Here is a 22197-nt window from a genome sequence, read left to right on the forward strand (position 1 = left end):
GCCAAGGCTCTCTCATCACCCCACCGGCCAGCCCAGCCTTGTTCATATGGTGGTTTCGGGCTTGAAAAGCAATGAAGGTGAAGCCTCGGAGCCCACCATTGGGGCTTGGTTTTCAAGCCTCCATTTTTGTCACTTGGAACTGACCCACTGACCAAAGCAAGGCACATGTCCAAACCCAGAACAGCGTACAGAAAGTCCTTCCAAACAATATGGGGAGGCATGAACAAACAAACAGCCCTTCCTGCAGTCAGTCTAGAACTCTCTAGAAAACCCTAAGAAAAGGCATTAGCCCAGAAAAATATCTCTTTTTTAGGAGCCTTTCTCCCCTAAACCTGAAGCCAGTTGCTAACATGGATGAGATTTGCTGGCCTAGGAGGAGTTGCCCATGACAATGGTTGATGGTGAAATTCCTAGATATCATTCTACAGTGAGAAGCTAATTATACTATTATAAGGCTAGAATAATGAAGAAAATTCTGCGAAAAAAGCCTGCTGATCAGATGGCACTGCCAGACATTAGCTGTACTAGAAACCTAGTAATAATGGGAAACTAATGTCTGTTCAGCCACTAGGTCACAGTGGAACACAATATAAATTCTAGAATCATGTTAAAAAATATATATGCCCTTAGTACTTGATAAAAGCATCTCTTCAAGTCAGGACAAAAGTAGATTCATATTTATTTACTCACCACACATTTATGAAGCCGCCTTCATGTGTTTCTGAACCAGTGTGTCTTCAACCTCTGACATGGGTCTAGCATTGTTCTAGGCACAGAAGACAAAGCAGTGAACCTAGAAGTCAAATTCCCTGTTTCCTTAAAGCTAAGGGTTTAATGAGAAGAGAGGTAAAATAAAGTCGCCCAAAACGAGAAATACACATTCAATAATACATGAAACAGTAAAGTGCATTCAGATAGCGATAATTTCCATTAGGACAATAGAATAGGAGATTGTGTTAGAGAAAGATTGGTGGCCTCATTTGGAGAGGATGGCCGTGGAAGGTCTCGCTGAAGTGATTACATTTAAGAAAAACCAGAAAAACGAAAAGAAACCAGCTGTGACGAGAGCAGAGCTTTCTTGGCAAGATGATAACAAGAACAAAGGAAATGAGGCAGGAAACAGCTTGGTCTCTTCCAGGAACAAAAAATTAAGCCAGAGGGGCACCTGGGTGGTTTATTCAGTTGAGCAACTCAGGTCATGATCCTGGGGTCCTAGGATTGAGCCCTGCACTGGGCTCTGTTCTCTGTGTGGAGTCTGCTTGAGATTTTTTCTCTCCCTTTGCCCCTCCCCCTCCCTCTTCTCTCGCTCTTAAAGAAAAAAATCAAGCCAGAGCAACAAATGTAGAGTCAGTACCATGGAAGCAGAGAATCGATCAAGTCCAAGAGTTAGGGAAGAAGTGGGCTATGGAGGCCTCTGGGGCCATGGGAAGGAGGTCAGGTTTAGACTTTATCCAGATTTGGGGGCAACTGGCAGAAAGGTTTTCAACAAAAGAAATCAGAGGTGGTATTGTGACTTGATTTTTGTCTGGAGAAGATTATGCAGGTTGCAGGTGGAGAATGGACATAGTGAGACAAGATAATCAATAATATACATATTTAAAATAGGATATGATTTTTTATTTTACCTTTCAAACTGGTAAATTAAAAAAGAAGAATCCAGGAGTTTTCCCAGGAGTATAAAACTGACACCTTTTTGAGAGAAATTCTTTAAAAATGCACATTGCAATTTCATTTTTTGAACTGTATCTAAAAGGCATTCTTGTAGTTCTATGCAGCTATATATAAACATTTTCTGAAATCTGATTTACAGTAACACAAATTTCTCACAATAGGAAACTGATTAAACAATACTTTATATGGTATGATACAGTACAACTAATTAAAATCATTGCAGGAAAAAACCTGACTGATATATGGTCAAGTGTTAATAATATGTTTTATGTGATTAAAGCAAGTTATCAAACATCAAGGCAAAGGTAAGAGTATTTTGGTAAATAGCTGTAAAGAAACTATGCCAATGAAGGCATTCACCAAATTGTTTATAGTAATTTTACCTAAGGGCTGGGACTGTAGGTGAATTTTTCTTCTGCATGTCTGTGTTTTTCAAACCTAATGCGTTGCACATATGTAATTAGGTTTTTTTCATATTATGAAATAAAAAATCATATATTTATAAAAGGGTAAGTACTCAAAAATAAAAGGAGTCCCTGGGCCTCTAACTAAAGGTAACTAACTGGAAAGCAGAAGTCAGAATAAAGGCTTCAAGGGTGCTTGTGATAAAAAGTGCGAAACAAAGTTGCCCTGGTGCTGATAACAAGCACATAATCCGCAGAGAGAGGAGACCGTGGAGACCTAGCGTAAACTTAAAGTTCTAGAACCTGGGGGCCACAGACACTGCAGGTCCTGTTAGTCATCATTCAAAGGTCAGTCCCCGCAGCAGGGGGTCCTGGAGCCAGCTAATCATGTGAACACCCACAAGTAATCCCAAGTTACACTGTCCTCATATATGAGGTTGTAGAAGCTTTGATGGTGATCTAAGAAGCCCATTGGTTCAATTCTGCTCTGTTTATTAAAATAACCTTCAAACATGATAAAGCCAGTCGGTCCTCATCTTCGTGCACAAGTTAAATAGATAAACTCTCTGACCTCCTGAACATACAGAATCCTTAAAACACCTTATTGATCAAACAAGTAACCTGCAAATCTAAACTAATGCTCAGTCTATGACTTTGACATTTGAACTCAAAAGACACCAGAAAGCAATTCTGCCTACCGTACTCATAGTTGAAATTATACTGAATTTCTTTCGAGGGCTTAAGGGTTTTTTGGTTGTTGTTTTTTTTTTTTTAAGATTTTTTAATTTCTTTATTTAACAGAGGGAGAAATCACAAGTAGGCAGAGAGGCAGGCAGAGAGAGAGGGGGAAGCAGGCTCCCTGCCGAGCAGAGAGCCCCATTCAGGGCTCCATCCCAGGACCCTGAGATCATGACCTGAGCCAAAGGCAGAGGCTTAACCCACTGAGCCACCCAGGCATGGGGGTTTAAGGCTTATACTTGTAAAAAAGCTTACTTTTTTTGAATTGTCAATAGTTGCTTTATATGGGAAACAGACAAAAGAACAATGATACTAAAAATTGTGTTTAAGTGTGTGTGTGTGTGTGTGTGTGTGTGCGCGCGCGCGTGCGTGCGTGCACTTATGCAAACAAAAGCACTTTGTATGCCCAGAACGTCTGTCATTTGAGGGTCTCTAAGTCTTCGGAGCCCTTTTTGAAACTGGAGGTATTGAGCAAAAGCGAAGTCCCCAAACTCAATTCAGTCAGCTAACGACTAAATTGTTATGTAATTCCTCTTTTGTACTTCAATGCAATAGTTTTCAAACTTGATGTCTACCGGATTCTTCCTTGGAGCTTACAAAAAAATACAGGTGCCCACACCTCCTAGATCAGGGTCTCTTGTGTGCTTAGGCCCCGGGTATACAGGTTCAGCAAGTCACATAGAGGTTCTGGGGTGCCCTGAGGAGCAAGAAACACTGCTCTGGGTGAAAAGGTGCTGGCTGGGAGAGGAGGCGGCAGTAGGACAAAGGAAAGAAAGTAAGACATTTCTAATTCAAAGAGCAGGTTTTAAAGGAAAGATGTGAATAGTGCCTATTCATTCATTCCTGGGTAGTGTCCCTTCTTACAGACTACTCATCTGTAATCTGCGCATAGAGTAGAGGTCAGTTTTAGAGTCAGTGGTTAATGTCAATTCACGTCTCCAGATGTGTGTCGGAGAGCAAAGGAGCGTTCCTATCTGCGGTTCCTAAGGAGGAAAGTAAACACTCCCAACATGCACTGAGGCACAGGGAGTGGCTCAGGTTTCCAACCCTTCCCTGCTCCGGTGAGTAGGGGTAATGATTAACAGCTCCGCGGGCTCGATGATCCTGCGGAGGGGCTCTGCCAGGCTCAGAGCTTGAGCCGGCTGCGCGCAGAGCCAGAGCCGCCCGCGCGCAGAGCCAGAGCCGCCCCTCCTCCGCACTTGGCTCCGACCTCCGCAGCAGGTGAGCGAGCCCTACCTTCCCTGACAGTAGAGTTGGTGAATCTGTGCCTGAGCCGGGAACAGAGTCTCCCGCGAGCAAACTCAGCTCAACAACTCAGGTACAAAGGCTTCTCCTGGCCACAGTGTGAATCCCAGGGGGGAAAAATGGGGGTAGGGAAAAATGGGGGTAGGGAAAAGAACCCCTTGCATCCACCCCCTGAGGTCAGGTCGAGGACAAGTTATTAGAAAACAGAATTCACAGGCAGTCAAGTTAAGTGTGTGCAGCCTGAAATGCGGACACTGTTTCCAGGATACCCATTCCTGACCAAGGGAAGCATATGGGGAGGAGGGAAGAGCTTGGAGGTAGGTGTGGCCACGGAAGCCCTTTTCCCTTTCCTCAAGGGAAATAGCTCAATGACTGCTTTATCTGGAGCTGCACTTACCCTCTGGAAGATACTAGCTCCTGCGTGACATCCCCCTTTTCTTGAATCAGCAAACTTGAAAGTACTTTTAAGCGAGAGTTCCCCTAAACTTTTATTTCCACGGAGCTACAGAGACATAGGCCCCTGAAAATTGAAAAGGATTTCTGATATAATTTAGTCAGACTTCACCAAACAATGAATGACTATAAATAATTAAATGGAAGCCCGTGAGTTAAGGATACCAGTTTTGAAGCAGGAGAGTCGTAAGTTCAAATCCTGCCTTTGCCACTTACTGGTGTGTCCCTTACCAAGTTGCAAGCCTCACATGGCATCACAAGATATGCCAATGGGGCTTTGGTGGGAATTAAACACTTAGCAAGCATTCTAAAAGTGGTACCTCCAGTTCGCATTAAGAAATAAGCAAGTCTGCCAAAAGGACCAGATCAGCGAGGGTGAGCTGGCTGTGGAGGTCAGGCCGTGTGAAGGTGGTAAGGGCAGAGTGGTTTTCAGAAAGTGGGTCTAGGGTGTGAGCAGATGGCAAATGGGCAAAACATTACCTCTATGAATGGCAGTGAAATAGCTGACTTCTTGCTACTTTCGAACCGAGTACATGGTGTGACAAATGCAGAATTATTTGTTACTCATTCACTTTTACTTTGGAAAATTCAACATTCACATTAACCTGTTATTCCTAACCAGGAAATATAATTTTGTAGCAAGAGAGTTACACACAACCCCATATTGTGAAACACATGACAGTTTTATGAGACAGCTTGCCCTTGAACCACTTTGATAAAATAGACCATGTAGTCCATGACTTTATATTGTATTGTTTATGTTCAAGGGTTACAGACTTTCATTTGTGTTTACGGACAAGAAACATACAAGAACGATACAGGTGTTTTGTTGGTCTTTACCTCTGAACTTAAATCATAGGGAAGTGACCTTACTTTATGAAACTTTATTTAAAGGACACTTCCGTTAATGTTGCTGTTAGTTTTATTAAAGTGGGTAACTTTGATGAGGGGACAAATTTGGAAGTTGCGACGAGCAAAGTATTTTCACTAACAACATTTTATCTTTTCATTTCATTAATATATATTTAAACAGCTTGCAGTTGATCCTAGCTTAATAACATCATTGTTTTAATGAATTCTTCTTTTGAACTACAGATTTGAAATTCTCCGATGTACTGATAACTGGAAATTGACTAGAGAATTAGGGATAGAGTTCTAAAGCCAACGAGACTGAACTTTATTATGTTATTGTCCTATGGGTTTTGATTTTGTCTAGTGTTTACATCTAAAAATTTATAAAATAATCTAATCTACTTAGAATAAATTATAGTATCAGTAGTCACTAATTGTTTTTCAAAGAGGAAATATTCCTTTATACTGAATAGATATGGTTGGAACTTCTTTTTTTTTTAAAGATTTTATTTATTTATTTGACAGAGAGAGAGAGAGAGAGAGATCACAAGTAGGCAGAGAGGCAGGCAGAGAGAGAGGGGGAAGCAGGCTCCCTGCTGAGCAGAGAGCCCGATGCGGGGCTCGATCCCAGGACCCTGAGATCATGACCTGAGCCGAAGGCAGAGGCTCAACCCACTGAGCCACCCAGGCGCCCCGGTTGGGACTTCTTAAACCAAGTTATGTAATACTTCTTAATGGTGTACGTCTACACAATAAACAGTAGCCCCAACTGAGATTATACTTAACCATATTTGAGATTAACTTGAGATTAATTTACCTAACCACGTAAATGCATTGTTTTCATAGTTAAACTCTCTTTTAGCATACATATATTTCTCTACTATTTCTAATACATATAACAGTTTTACGATAAACTATTAATTGCTTTGGTCCATCGAGAAAGAGAGATACCAGCAATGATTAAAAAAAATAACTTTCTCAATTATATTAGAAATAGTGTAACACAAATGTAACATGTTTTTAACATGTAATTCAAAGTTTCATATTTGATACTTGTTTTAACTTTTAACTTCCTAAAATAAGAAGCATCCTATACTTTTCATTGAAATAGAAGTCTAATGCGAACCATCAATTTACTTGTACAAAGTCATTGAACATCGGGAATTTAGGATTATTAGAGATACATGGGCTTCCTATAAAAGTTTGATTTTTATCTTTTCATTTGCAATGACCTGAATGGATCTAGAGAGTATTACGCTAAGTAAAATAAGTCAGTGAAAAAAAGACAAATACCATATGATTTCACTCCTATGTGGCATTTATGAAACAAACCAAAGTGGGGGTGTGGGGAGGAGAGAGAAAGAAGCAAACCAAGAAAGAGACTCCTAACTGTAGAGAACAAACTAATGGTTACTAGAAGGGAGGTGGGGGGGATGGGTTAACTAGGTGTTGGGGATTGAGGAGTGCCCTTGCTGTGATGAGCACTGAGTGTTGTATGGAAATGTTCAATCACTACATTGTACACCCAAAACTAATATTATACCATATATTAACCATCCTGGAATAAAATATTTTTTAAAGTTTAGATTTTTTTTTAAAATTTCAAATGTAGGTCAATCAGAAATACAACCTCTGAGAAGGAACTTCTGAGTATTTTCTCTCTGCCCTGAAGTCTAATGTTAGAGAGAGTTTGGTTTTGTTGCAGAAATCCATCCATGTCTTTCAAAGCTGTCAGATTTTATCACTTCATAACCTCATTTCAGGTAGCAGATTAATGCTACTGATTTCTGTAGTTGAATGTGAAGGTGTCTCCTTTTAATGTGATGACAGTGGAATCCTAGTCACTGGAATGACTGAAGGACCCATTCTCCATCATCATCCCAGAGTCTAGTAGTCAGCGAGGTTCAAGAGCAGAAAGTGCTCCCTCTTTAGCCACACATGAATGAGAAGGATTCACAGTGCCTGGGAAGTCAAGCTGAGATTCTCCTCTTGGAAACTAGATGAAGCAGAGACTCCTTGAGCTAGACCATAGCAGCAGTTCCAGAAGATGCCTTTGGTGGACTGCGCAGCTCCCTCCCAGACTGAGTGGCAGCAAGATACCTTGAGTCCTGAGGTGGCTAAAGACTTGTGTGCTTCTGCTATAGCTCCTGTCCTCTGAGGATGCTCTGGGGAAAGTCCAGCCATGGCATTAATGCCCTGACAGCACACACCAGAAGAATCAAGGTTGACCTTTCACATGGGATTCCACAGGGACTGACAGGAATGATATGTTCACACAGAAGTCTGGTGCTTTAGCCATAACCTGTCTAGTCCTGTCTTAAAGTCAAGCACTGTAAGACATTTTTATTTGCATCTCAAAACAAGCATTTCCTCATTGCAACACATATCACTTAATAAAGTGATGGTTTTTATATGCCGGCCTCCCACTTTTACCATCTTTGCAAATGAGGTAAATTCTTTAGAAAAATGTGGAGCCAGATGTTTCCCAGAAACCACACTTCTCTGGGTTCTTTTCCTGTTTTACTAAGAATTGGATAATGGTTGGAATTATGGTAGTTTGGGTTTTTTTTTTTCATTTCCTTGAAGTCATATAATTATATATAGATCTGCTCTTCTCAGCTTCAAGGTTCCTGGTCAGAGCTTAGAAGAAACATCTTTATTTTGGAGCTGAATGCATATAACTTTCCATTAATTCTTCAGGCCAAAACAATATTAAAAAAAAAAACTCCATGTGTGCAGACCTGAATATAATCTTGCTTCATAATTTAAATACGCATTTGCTCTTCCAATGTGTTACTTTCCATTCTTTATTTTTTTAAGCAACCTTTATGGTGTGTGTTATGTAAGATATGTTCATCGTGTATGATTTAGAAAGAACGTATGAAATCAAAAAGAAAATAATTGTCACCCGTAATTTCATGGGTCACAATTTGATGGTTATTATTTTAATATACCTCCCTATATGTTGAATACATTCTTTCCTTTCTATATGTTTTTGCCTATATAGTTGCATACATACACTCACCCTAGGAGGTATAAAAATGAAATAAACAGTAATCCTGTTCTAAAGGAGCAATTAAATTCAGTAAAATAAAATACAGTCAAAAAGAGAAAGCGGCGAGTCATGAGAAAGCTGCATTTCATTCGCTGTGAAAGTTAGCACCTGTGTTCTTTCAGTTTGTTGTAGAATTATGACTGGTTCGACGCCTCATGCACCCACAGTGGCCCCAGGAATAAGGGGCTGCAGATACAGAGAGAGGCCGCGCACTTGGGGGGTTAGCACAGGAGCAGGTCCAGAGAGGGAGCTCATGAAATCTTTGCTGAGGATACAAAGGAGAGAACCATGTTTCCTCTCTTACACAAGTAAGATTATCATTTAATCCATGATAGGACACAGGAAGATACTTTAAGTGACTGGCCCATTTAAGTTCATCAGGGCTGGGATTCCCCTCGCATCCTCTGGTCTCCTGACAACTGACCAGTCCTGGCAAGCCCCCGTCTGGAGGCCAAGCACGGTGCTCTCTGCCACACTCATGTCTCAGTGTGGCTTCGAGCTGGTGCTGTCTGATCCTGCCTTCTCAGGCTCCTGCCTCAGACCAAGTCTACCTTCCTCGTCTCTGCCCTTCCCTGTTGCACCACTGAGGTCCACCTGAGCTTAGACCTACCCAGTACTTCCAGGACTGTTTATTTCTCCGGGACTAGATGGCGGACCTGTCTCATTTCCTATCTCATAAGCTCCATTCTATCTGGACAAAATGAAGACATAAATAACGGAACTTACTGAATAATAATCTTATTTCGTACACAGTCTAAGTCAACCAACTCTGGCCTCAGGACCAGAGAGCTTCTATGACTCACCCTGCCAGTTAAGTACATAGATTTGTAACAACTACCTTCCTCCTCAAGGCATAGTTCATAATGTTCTACCAGACTAATTGTGAATGCCCAACATAAGACCTCTAGGCTTCCAGAATTACCGTTTTTCCTTTTTTCATAAATCCTCATCTCTGCTTATCATGACCTCTGTTGTCCTTCTCTTAAGCCTTTCGAGGAAACTAGCTCCAACCCTTAAATCTACCAAATTTCTATAATTTAGAGGATATTCACAAAGAGCCTACCAGGGTTTAAATTGCTAGGAATCAAGGTTAATGGAAGAGGGGAAACTGTATGAATTCACAGACCTATTTCTCACCTTGGCAATTAATAATAAAATGAGACTTTGACCGAATTACATTTTTACCTTGCAGATATTGGGATTGTTTGTACAGTCAATATTATTTCCTATTCAGTTAGCACATTTTGCCCATGAAAAAGAATTTTATCCAGTTTTTATTTTCTTCCATAAATTCCATTTAACCGTCTTCCTTCTTAAGTTCAGAGAATAAGGTAAGGGCTTCTGAAGTCCTTTATCACATCTGAAATCCTCTGACTTGCTTCATCAAAGCTCACAGGTTTGCCAGTGTGATTCCACAGCAATGGTTTGGGATCCTTAATGATACTTGAACTATTTTCTTATAAATATAAACAGAGAGCTAACCTGGATGCTCCAACAATGGCTCTTTAGCCCATCATGGTCAACCACACCTTGTGATTGTAAGAACCTTCCACTGGTGATTCTTCAGTTCAGTATACACCTGACTTCTAGTCTCAGCAAAACTGTCATGCTAACTATGAAGTCAAGAAAACTTCATGACTAACAATGAATTCTTCAGACACATCTGCAACTTGACATTTAGTCAGCCAATCAGAAAATATTCATCGAATTCCTTCCAGGTTCCAGGCAAAATTCTAAGAGCTGGATGAACACAGGTAAATAAAAAGCCCTGGTCCAAAGCAGTTCATTTTGTGCTTGGGGAGGACAGACACGTGAATGGATAAGACCCTTTCATACGCTGTTACGTACCAAAATGGAAATCATGTGGTAGTGGCTGGCTGAGACTTGCTAAGGGAAAGCCTCTGAGAGAGAGATACTTGGCCTGAGATCAGCATGTGGGGAGACAGATGTGAAAGGCTCAGGGCAGGGTTCTCCAAGGAGGATCAACAAGTATAAATCCCTAAAATGAGAATGAGCTTAGGGAGTGACTGAAAACCAGCAAAAAGTCCAACACAGATGAAATATAATCAGTGGGGAAAATAAGGGAATGAATACACAAGAGATGGACAGGATTCTGTGGGCCATCATAAGGAGGCTCTGTTTTATTCTAGTTCATTCTTGGAACTCATTGTAAGTTTTTAATCATGGGATGATGACATCTGTTTCAGTCCTTAAAATCATCACGCTAGAAGCTGTGTGGACAATAGAATACTAGTTACAGTGCGGATGCTGGGGAACTAGTCATGAGACGGATGCAGAAATCCAGGAGGAAGATGCGGCAGCACTGGAAATAGAAGCTTTTGAGGTTCTGATATATATTGGAGGTACAATCCATAGGATTTACTTTAGGATGGGAATCTGGTTATAATGAAAGAGTAAAAAATAAAACTGAGTCTTAGTTATGGTGCCTAATTGAGTAGATGGGAAAGAACTGTGGAGGAGGGAATTCTGGAGACAGAAGGAAGTCTGTGGTCCTGTCTTGGCCATGTTGATTGATATAGAGATGCCTGCTAGACATTCAAGTAGACTAAGCAGATAGTGACATGATGCTGTGGCTCAGCAAAGTGATTGGGTTAGAGAGGGATCCAGTTACCTGGGAGAAAGCGCAAACACAGAAGAACGTGGCTGAGGATGGACTAGAAGAACAAGACAGCATCCCATGATTGTACAGAGGATTCCAGAGAGGAAACTAAAATGTTGAGACCTGAGAAAGTGCAAAACAACAAAACAAAACAAAAGCAAAGCAAAGTTGTTGTGGTTGTTGCTTTGTCTCAAAAGCCTCAAGAAAAGAAAGGGTTTCAAAAGCAGGAAGCAATCAACCTTGTCAAATGCTGCTAAGAGGCTGAGAAAATGAGGAGAGAAAATGATTTTGACAAGTTTTTGACAAGTTCATTTTGACAAATGAAATTTGACAAGACATAGGCCACTGGAATGTGGGAGGGGAGATGCAAGGAGGGGCAAATTTAGAGGATAGATGGTAAATAATTGGGATCCAGGAGAAGGTAATGTTTGGACAATGAGGTTACCACTGGGGGATTCTCAGTAGAGGGCAACAAGGACCCCTTTCATGGGTGATTAGAATGACAACGTCTAAAGGCAAAATTCAGGTCTTAGAAGCAAGAGCCAAGGCTGTAGAACCAAACAGCCCAGACCAGATCCTATGAATGAGTAACTAGGATTGGCTGGACTCATGGGACATGCTAAGTTTTTGTCCTAAGGCAGCCTAAAAGACCCATGTAACTTATGACCTACACAGACTTAATCTACCTGGTTGGCTAAGCTTCTGTCCCTTTCATCATGAATCTTCATGAGATTCCCCCTTCCAATGATGAGCTATCAAAGGGGATATATGCCCAACTAGAGCACCACAAGTCTTTGAGCAAGAAGCTATGAGTAGAAACAGAAGTAAGGTATACATCTAGAATGACAGTACAAGGTAGAAAGGACATCACAGAAAGTACAAAGTAGAAAAGGGCATCACAGCAATGAAGATAATAGGCTATGGGGAGACCTACTCAGGTCCCACTTGAGCAGAGATGAGGAAGAAGCAGGAGTCTGGACCTCAGCCTCTGGTGACGAGGGCCCTGTTGTGTGAGGAGACTAACCAATAAGGAGAGAGTCAGTGGTTTGAGATCCATTAAACTATTAGGCCTGGTATTTGAGAAAAGTTTCAGTTTTCAGGTTGGAAAAGTAGGTGTTGGTGGAATTGCAGAAAACCTGAATGTCAGGTTGGGAGACTTGGACATTATTTGCTAAGAATGAGATCCCAGGAAGGTTTGTGAACAAGATGATGTGATGGTCAGAATGGTAATAGCATAAAGAGAAATTAGTCAAGCACTGAGCTTAGAGACTATTACAGTCTGCCTGGTGAGATGTGCTCATAGCTTTCAAATAGATTATATAATTTCAAATAATATGCTATGAGAAGAATATGCACCAAGGATTTTGTGAAAATAGCTTTCCTTTCCTCTTCTTTTTTCTTTCCTTTGGGCAATTGGTGGGGGGATTGCTAGTCTCCTAGAGAAAGAGGACACGAAATGCCTTCTAAACATCTTACTCCAACCAAAACAAGCTGATTTAGAAGTTAAGAAGAGGAAGTCCCTTCCCCTCTTATTTTAAATAAAAAATTGAACTTTTCTTTCTAGCCTAACTTTTTATCCTGGCTATATTCACTATGATTCTCTAAGCTTGAAGTCGTAGTAATTAAATATTTAATTTCAGCAAAATGGGATGACTAGAAAATGTTATACTTAAAATCTCTAGTCACACCCTGATGCCATTTAGATGAAGACATAGAGGAGGATGTTATTCATGTCTGACCACGGTTTCCAGAGCCTGAAGGAGACTTGAAGGATGTTACGTCATACTTAATCAACACTTGCGAGTCAGAGCTTGATTTTAGCTGCGTGGAAACTTAAAATCATGTCTGCAGGACTGGGGCAGGGTTCAGTTAATTGGGGTTGAATGGCTGGGGTAGAAGAAATGTCTTCCCTTGCACAGAATCATATAAGAGAGAACCCGTTCTAGGAATACTGCAAAAACAGACTTACACAGTGGCCAACCCTTCCTTGCCTTGGGCCAGTGATTCTGGAGTTTTTCTATTTACATAGTACATTTTCTTCTTTTCTGAACATCTCCAAACATTGCCCTAGGATTTCTTCTCTACTTTAACTATCCTGTATTCCCATGTTGCCAAAAACATTTCAATTATTATAAAATGTCTTTTTTTTTTTTTTTAAAGATTTTATTTATTATTTATTTGACAGAGAGAGATCACAAGCAGGCAGAGGCAGGCAGAGAGAGAGGAGGAAGCAGGCTCCCTGCTGAGCAGAGAGCCCGATGCGGGGCTCGATCCCAGGACCCTGAGATCATGACCTGAGCCGAAGGCAGCGGCTTAACCCACTGAGCCACCCAGGCGCCCCTAAAATGTCTTTTTTGGGGGGTTATAGAAGCCTTTGGGAATTTAATATCTTCTTAAAGAAAACAACACTGAGCTGCTAAGGAAGCAGAAGTTTAAAACTGAATTTTTTTCACAAGCCTCTGGAATTTTTCTTTAAAAATATGGTAACAGCAAGACATCCATTTTTCCCATAAATTTCTGGAAATTTTACTATAAAATATAAAACCAGCAAGGCTTCAGAAACATTATTCCAGCCAGGCAAAGTTCCTCATGCAGTTTCTTTATTATTTTTTTTAATACTTCTCAATAAAAAATAAGCTTCGCACCAAGAAACAGCGCTTTCAAACATCCCGAGCACATCTGTGCATTTATAGAAAGATAGAACAGGAAGATAACTTCTGTATCACTAAAACCCGATAGTATCAGAACTGTGGATAATTTGAAAAATGAAAAAAAAATCCTTAGAGTGTATTCCAAATCAAATACTAAAAATTCAGAAATAGGATTTCTAACAGGAGTTATGCCAAATTTAGCCATACTGGGTATATTCATTACCAAAAGCATAGTTAATATGGCCACCAACTGGAAAGTGATTTTCAGCACGATTTTGATCCAGGGTTTCACTTACAAATTTGCAAATCATTTGCATTTATCATGGGACCGCATTGTGGTTTATATTATACTTTCTTAGAAATATCGCTCTATTATGTCTGCCTTTCTCTCTCACTGTCTTACCATTGTATAGCTCTCAGCCTCTCAAATTCATTACCAAGGGGAAGACTGTATATCAAGTTATATATTTCTAGTTCATCAATTTTTTTTCATATGCCCTCTTTATGCCCATTTTTCTTTAGAGATTGTTTTAATTAAGCTATATGTTCCTCTTCTTTTACTACTTATTTCCCCTAAATTATATGAAGAATGTAATTTTTAATTTTAAATGGGAAGTATATCACAGGAGGTAAAAGGGATTTTTCTGTTTGGAAACTCACTCAAAGTGAGTTGTAGTTACAAATCTGAGCTCTGAGCTTAGTTCCTTACCAATGAACATTTTGGAGGGTATCTCACTTATCCTCGATATTAATTCCCATAGATATAGAAAAAGTCTTTGAAAAGAATCTTAGAACAGACGAACTAGTAGGAAGTCAAAGATTTTAATCTGTATAACCTTTCTGAAATGCAAAAATAATGTTGGCAAAAAGAAGAAAGGAGAGGTCTTAAAGACATTCAGACTTTGCTTCGAATGATCTGTCCCACCACTTGTAAGTGTCAGAACACAGGTGAGAATGCCCACACCTCGCTGGGACAGTCTGAGGATTAAGTACGGTGACATCTATAGACTGGCTCAGATATAGAGTATAGGACCCATGACACACGGTTTAAAAAAAAAAAAAAATCCTTCTCTTTCCTTCCCTCCCCAACCCAACCCTCATGCCTATGTATGAAACACTACTTTAAAATTTCCCAAAATACTTTTACACACAAGGGACATGACAAAGCATTTCAATTTAAGTCAGAAACTCTTTTCTGAGTACATCACAGGAATAGACCATTAATATTATTCTAATGTCTTAGGGTATCCTCAGATGACCACAAAAAGGGGGAAACGAGGACGATGATGGCTCACCAGTATTCTTCATGGATCTTCGTTAATGAGAGGACGTTTATCACCGGGTAATTATATGTCTGTATTATGTGTTATGCTGTTCCATGGCCATTCATGAATTCTGCCCTGGCACCGTGTCATTCTAAGCATGACATATGACCTAAAGATCAATAATATGACTCAACAGTGGGGACATTGAATAGGAATTTGAAAAAATAGGGTCCTAAAGACCGCTAACCCATAACCTCTCACAGAAGAATCCTTCATGCTTCCTAAGTAGTGGTCTAATTTACTTAAATGCTGAATTTCTATTTTCATAGTTGGCAGAATTCTCAGAAACAGCCTCAAGTAAAAGATCCAAGGCTCCTCATAAATGATATAACCAAAGAATTAGTCCAGGGCCCCAAACAGTTTTCGCTGTCCTCTCCTCTCCCTCCCTTGCCCCTCAGGACGCACCTCATTTTCACCATACCCCCCTTGATGTTAAGTTCCACAACATATGGGACATCCACAGTTGTTTCCTTGCACACAGCAGATAGCGTCTTACATGGGTTGGGGAACAACAGAGCAGGGGCTTGAAACCTCTAGAAGTAAAGCTGAGGACTGAATTGGCTTAGCTGGAGCAGAAGCGGACGAGGAGAAAGACAACACAGTACGAAAAAAGAAACCAAGGGGTCCAGAAGCGGACCCACATCTCACAGGGAAGAGGAGCAAAGCCAAACAAACAATAGAGGCAAATGGATGTAAATGATGCCGGATCTGGCCATAGAAAGAGAGAGAACAACTATGGTCCAAAACGGAATTAGAGTCATACCTGGAGGACACACATGACAGATAAGAGGGGGAAGAATATGGGATGTAGAAGACAGTGGATTCTTCTTTTCATTCCTCAGGAACTTACTAACTGCTCCCTGTGGACGGGGATTCTTCTGGGCCCTGAGCGTTCTGCAGTGAGCCCAACAAAGCTCCCAGGCTCATGGGGAGCCTCCTAAAAGGGGGATACAGTGACTGTGTAAGACAAATGAGTAACAATGTATATCATTAGAGACCAAAGGTATGAAGAATAAAAATAAAGCAGAAAGGGAATAATGAGTGCCAGGGGAGGATAGCAGGGATTCATGGTGTCCTACTGGATGGCCCGGGAAGGTCTTAGTGGGGAGGTAGCATTAGAAGAAAAGCCTGGGGGAAGTGAGAAAGCAGACTGTGCAGATAGCTGGCTGGGAGCAAAGGGGACAGCGGGTCACAGCCCTGAGGCAGGTGCACCCCTCTAAGGGTGGAGGAAGCCAGTGTGGGGAAACGAAGCAGGACGGACAGCAGAAGCTGAAGTTCCTGACATCATGGGCCAGAGTGTGCGGGATCTCACAGGCCATTGTGAGACCCCAGCTTGCCCACTTATGACAGGAGACGCCTTTGATGGATACTGAGCACAGGAGTGAATGAGTCAGTCTGCTGTGATGTTGGGAGGAGGCTGAAAAGGGGCACAAGGATGGAAGCAGAGAAATTATCAAGGAACTGATAGTTCAGGGTCGAGATAATGGTGCCTTGAGCCAAGGCGGCAGTAGTGGAGATTAAAAAGAAAGGCCAGATTCTGCATATATTTTGATGGAAGAGACAAACCACATTTGGTTGGGGTGGGGGAGGGTTTGAGATTCTAGTGATCCTTATTTTGTGTCATATTTTGAATTGACCAAATAGAGGACTGATTGTTTACCTTCTATAGCCCAGAGCCCCTTTCAGACACTGGTATCCACGTATTAATTGGAGCTCCGGGTGGTAAAATAAAATATTGCAACATTTGCACAAACACTAGACGGGAAGATAGCATTTCTCAAAATGCCGTCCATGGGCTGCCCCCGACCCATCAGAAAATTTGGTAACAATGTAGATCCCGGGCTCCACTCCACAGTTAATCAGGTTATTTCTGATGCATACTCAAATCTAGGAACCACTGCTCAGAGGAGGAAGGGATTAACGTTTGAGAACTTCTAATCACCTGAAATAAACAAAAGCCCGTGGAAATCTTTAAAAACAGTTGCCACAAATTATAAGAATACCGCTGACCACCTGTGATATCCAACTTGTCACAAATCTACCAAACACGTCCATTCTTTGATTCACTGGATAGAGAGTCATTCAGCTCCTACTCCGTACTATGTGAACAAGACAGAAATTATAAACTTATGAAGGGATTTTTATTTTCCTGCACAGAAACACATGAAAATAATGGAAAATAGTAGGAAAATAGAACCTGCTTAATGGAAATTTTGGCTTCAGCAAATTTCATGAGAGCTACATGTGATCAAGAAAATAAGAGGTCATGATATTAATAGCGTAGCAACAATATAACATTTATGTCTTACTGCTGAATGAGAATTCTCCAAGTTTAGACATTTCCCTGGGTAAAGGGTGTTGGCAGAAGCCAGCTTCATGCTCAAATGAAGTTTCCAGTTGCCTTTTCATTGCCTGGGGTCATCACTGCTTTGGTGCAACACATGGTGAATATTCTAAGTGAGCTGAGTTTAAAAAAAAAAAAAAAAAAGGTTCCATCTGGTTGCTTGCAAAGCACGCTCATTTCAGGTCCTAGGCTGAAATCAGGACACTTTAGAGGTGAGTAAATGCCAACCATGTACTTGAAAAATGTTCAAATCCTGTTTGAGAATGCAGATCAGATTTCATTCTCAGAATGGTAACTTTTTCTCCTACTTGGGAACCTAATACAGACCCTTGCAGGCTGCAGCTCTCCCAGGAGCAGCCCACGAGGCATGTGTGCATTCCCATCCTCAGTAAATAACTTTAATTAGTATGATGTAATAAAGTGTGGCTTGAAGTGCATTATTCTGAACAGTGTCTTTTTCCAAGCATGCTGGCCAGGCACCCTTTGCTGAAACAAAGGAATCAGCCACCTGCACCTCTTAGCACAAATTCAGCACAAAGAGCCAGTGTTCCAGAGGCTGCTCCTACCTGGCCAGTAGAGCCAGAGGGCAACGTTGGCCTAGTTTCCATGGCCAGGGTCTTCTCTCAATCAGATGCACTGGAGCAAACACTGCGTGCCCCAGCGTGATCTGCAGGTAGGCTGAGGAAGAGGACACCATTCTCCTGAAGGCCGCTGGACTGTCTTTAACAGAGGATAAGGGAGCCCTCCCTGACATATTTTTATTAAGGAGTCAGGATATTAAAATAAATCAGGAAAAAAAGTTCAAGACATGTTTGGGACCATCTCCTTTATTTATTTTTAAAAAGATTTTATTTATTTATTTGACAGAGGGATAGAGAGCACAAATAGGCAGAGCAGCTGGGAGAGGGAGAGAGAGAACCAGGCTCCCTGCTGAGCAGGGAACCCAATGCAGGGCTCGATCCCAGGACTCTGGGATCGTGACCTAAGCCGAAGGCAGATGCTTAACCAACTGAGCCACCCAGGTGCCCAGAGACCATCTCCTTTAAATGTGATAATTTTTTTCTGTGTGAGGATTGTTTTTAAAGATTTATTTTAACATTTCCATTATTAGGTTTGAAATTTTCATAATGAAAACTGGGTATCATGTTAGTTACTAGGTCAAAAAATGGTCAATAACTCCCCCCCAGATATGTGAAAAAGTTCATTTATTTAGCTTTCTTTATGTCAGATATTTTTCAATCAGCATTGACAGAAGTGAGGCATACCAATATGACTGTTATTCCCAATGAAATTTACTTATTATCACTTTGGTCAGCTACAAAATAAGATTATCCATCCCTCCAATACACACTGAAAATATTTCAATAGAAAATCTGATAAAATCAAAATCCGGAGAGGAGAAATACATTAACTTATGGAATTTACTTGAATTTCAGGATATGTAACACTGGTGGAAGATTTTTTTCCCCCTCTAAAAATAGGTCAGGGTGCACCTGCGTGGCTCAGTCCATTAAGCACCTAACTCTTGATTTCAGCTCAGGTTGTGATCTCAGGGTCCTAAGATTGAGCCTCAGGTCAGGCTCTGCACTCAGCACAGAGTCTGCTCCAGATTCTCTCCCTCTCCCTCTGCCCCTTCTCCTGCTTGCTCTCTCTCTCTCTCAAATAAATAAATAAATAAAATCTTAAAAAGATAGGCCAGGATTTAATTTTCTATATTAAACAATTACTGAGAACATACCATGAACCAGAAGATGTACTAGAATATTCCATAATATAATATTCCATACTAGAGTATAGAATTTTGAACAAAAATAGAACAAGAGCCACCTGAAGCTTCAGATCTCTTCACCAGCATCATCTGAAGGGCTTGCTACACAAAAGATTGTAGGGCTCCATTCCCAAATTGTGACGCAGTAGGTCTGGACTTGAGTGAGCATTCCCATGTCTAAGTTCCCACATGCTGCAGGTGCTACTGGTCTGGGAGTCACACTTTGAGAACCACAGGTCTGAAGTCCTGATAATAAAGTGAGCTAAGTGTTCAGAAGGAGCGGGACCCTTTAGAGAAGAGGGACCTCGCTTAAGTAGGGCGCGATCCCTGAGATCTGAACAAGGAGGAGCGAGCAACTTTAAGAGAGTGAGCGGGAGAGCATTCCTGACATGGGGAGTTTGCCTGAAATCCTTATGGCCAGAGGGAGCTCAGAGTTCCAGCAAGTCAAAAGTTCCCAGGGTGGGGGGTGGGGTACAGGACACAGGGAAAAGCATCTCTTGAAAGTACGTTGGGCAAAGCAGATGCTATGGTATGTTTTCTATGCTCTGTATAGAGACTGAAGTGTAAGGCAGATGCCCGGAAGAGAAACAAGGAGGCTTCTTCTTCTTTCTTTTTTTTTTTTTTTAAAGTTTTTTTTTTTTTTTTAACAAAAAGGGGGAGAAAAGGGGGGGGGTGGGTGCGGCAGGCAGAGGGGGAGGGAGAAGCAGGCTCCTCGCTGAGCGGGGAGCCCGATGCGGGCCTTGATCCCTGGACCCTGGGATCATGACCTGAGCTGAAGGCAGACACTTAACTGCCTGAGTCACCCAAGCGCCCCGATATATATAGTTTCAAATGTAAGGAGAATCAGTGATCAGAGTCCTGGCAGCATTGCAGAAGAGCGGGGGAAGAGCCTGGTACCTTGGTACCAAGAAAGCTCCTGTCCTTGGCTCCCGCTTGGGGGCGTGGTCCCGAGGACCACAGACCATCTGCTGTGTTCCAGACACTCTGGTAACAATCTCCGTGGTCCAAGAGGCTATTGATGAATTAACAGAAGAGACAGTTGGTTTCCCCCTCCCTGGGAATGGGGGCCTCGGGCTGAGGAGACAGGGTAGCCCTTCTCAGCAAACGCAAAAGCCTCTCACTGTTCATACACAAAGGGTGTTATGAACAGGCAACCCGTGTCTGCTCCGGTCATGACCAGAGCTGCATGGCATGTTTGTGTTTACTTGTCAACTGGTTTTAAAAATGTGTAAGGCTTGGAGCCGCCTGGGTGGATCAGTCGTTGGGCAGCTGCCTTTGGCTCGGGTCATGGTCCCGGGATCCTGGGATCGAGCCCCACTGAGCTCCCTGCTCAGTGGGAAGTCTGCGTCTCTCCCTCCCTCTCCCTTTGCTCAAACTCCTCTCTCTCTTTCTCCCTCAAATAAGTAAATAAAAACTGTAAAAAAAAAAAAAAAGAGGAAAAATGTATAAAGCTTGGATTAGAAAAACCCAAAATGAAAGTTCAACACATGGGAGAATGCAAAGCAAGATCCCAGTTTAAGCCGCAAACCAGCCCAGTTGCTCCATCCCCTCATCTCTATACCCAGCCCTGCCCCAAGTCCAGCTGGCTCCACCTCCAAAAGCCAAGCACTTCTCCGCATCCAGTCCAAGCCCCCATTATCTCTCGCCTGGGCAACTGCGGCAGCGTCCTCATTGGGCCGCCTGCTTCCATTCCCCGTCCCGGTAGCCACTGCCCCCAGCAGCCAGGATGGCCCTTTACAGTGTAAGACGCAACATCCTGCTTGAAGCCAGCAGGTTCCTATTATAGACTCTTTACCATAAGGGGGCGCTAAGGCCCAATGTGACCTGGCCCGAGGACATTTAGAACCTCATCTTCACCCCTCTTCCCTTCTTTCTCTCCTCCAAACACGCTAAGCTTAGTCTTGCACGCAGGCAATGCATCTCTGGTTAGGGATGCTCTGCTTGACTCTTTGCATGGCTGGCTCCTTCCCATGACTGTGGTCTCGGTTGGATATGTCAGTCCTCCCGATGTCCCCCTCTGGCATATCTTCCACGTAATGCATGGCATCACGTGATCCTGTTTTATTGTGCTTCGAGCATTTATCCTGGGTCAAATCAGCAGATTTCTGATTCTGCTCTTTTGTTTTCTTCTGTCCTCCTCCTAGAGAAAGGAAGCCCCGTCACTGCAGGGGCGTCATTGGCTGTATGCGCTGCAGTCCCCCAGCATCTGTTGCGCTGTCTGTTCCATAGTGACCCTTCAGACTTTCTCCGATCATGCCTGAGTGTGCAAGTCCCCGACCTTGGAGACCTAAATCGCAACCTTAGTGTGTTGGCATGCGCTACCCTTCAATACTGTTTCATGTCTAGGGGTAAAGTAACGAAACCAGGCTTCTCTTTAATGTACATGCATATTTCCTGGGTGTCTTGGTTAAAATACAGATTTTAATTTCTAGCGAGATGCCTCCCAGGTGTTCAGACAATCCTGGAAAAGGTGTCATTCTGGAATCTTGCGATGGACAAAATAACAGCCTCCCAGAGATGGTTACAACCTGAGCCCCTGAACCTGTGACTATTTCACGTTGCGTGGCAAAAGAGAATTAAGATTACTAATCAACTGACCTTAGAGAGATTTTTTATATGGGCCGGTGTAATCCCAAGGATCTTTGAATATGGGAAGGGAGGAGAGCTTTGTGAGGAGAGTCTGTCAGAGCGAGTCTGCTGAGAATGGTCATTGCTGGCTTTGAGATGGAAAGGGGGTTGGAGCCAAAGGATCTCGAAATGAGAAAGCGAGAAAACGGATAAATAGGTCTCCATTCTTGGCCCTAACACCATTCACACTTCGGTACTTGTTCTCTCCAAAACACTCAGCCACAACAAGAAAAGTGACTACTTCATCAAAGTGGAGGTAGTTCCGAGTCCTTACTTTGGATTGGAATAAAAATATAAAACCGGTGCTGATTAGTGAATAATATTAGGGCTGTGAACCAGAGACCATAGCTCCCTGTGTTTCAGGCCAGAGAAGAGATTATGGAGCAGAGACTTCCTTCCTTCTCTCTTCCCTGTCCACAAACTGCTCGGGCTGCCTCTAGGAA

General features: G+C 42.1%; 1 protein-coding gene across 2 annotated transcripts in view; it reads left to right on the top strand.

The window, feature by feature from the left end:
- The first annotated feature begins 14936 nt into the window (after positions 1-14936).
- The window catches only part of LOC111149279 (Ras association domain family member 6), a 31673-nt gene continuing 24412 nt past the window's right edge, over positions 14937-22197 (top strand). Inside the window, exon 1 of one of the 2 annotated variants that reach the window (XM_022506260.1) lies at positions 14937-15031. In XM_022506260.1, coding sequence (XP_022361968.1) covers positions 14973-15031 — 59 coding nt within the window. In that variant the 5' untranslated portion in view covers positions 14937-14972. The remainder of the gene's footprint in view (positions 15032-22197) is intronic. The other variant, XM_022506259.1, reaches the window with a different exon arrangement.

The sequence above is a fragment of the Enhydra lutris genome, unplaced genomic scaffold (genome assembly GCF_002288905.1).
Source record: "Enhydra lutris kenyoni isolate GAN:26980312 unplaced genomic scaffold, ASM228890v2 scaffoldscaffold21, whole genome shotgun sequence".
In the NCBI taxonomy this organism is placed as follows: domain Eukaryota; kingdom Metazoa; phylum Chordata; class Mammalia; order Carnivora; family Mustelidae; genus Enhydra; species Enhydra lutris.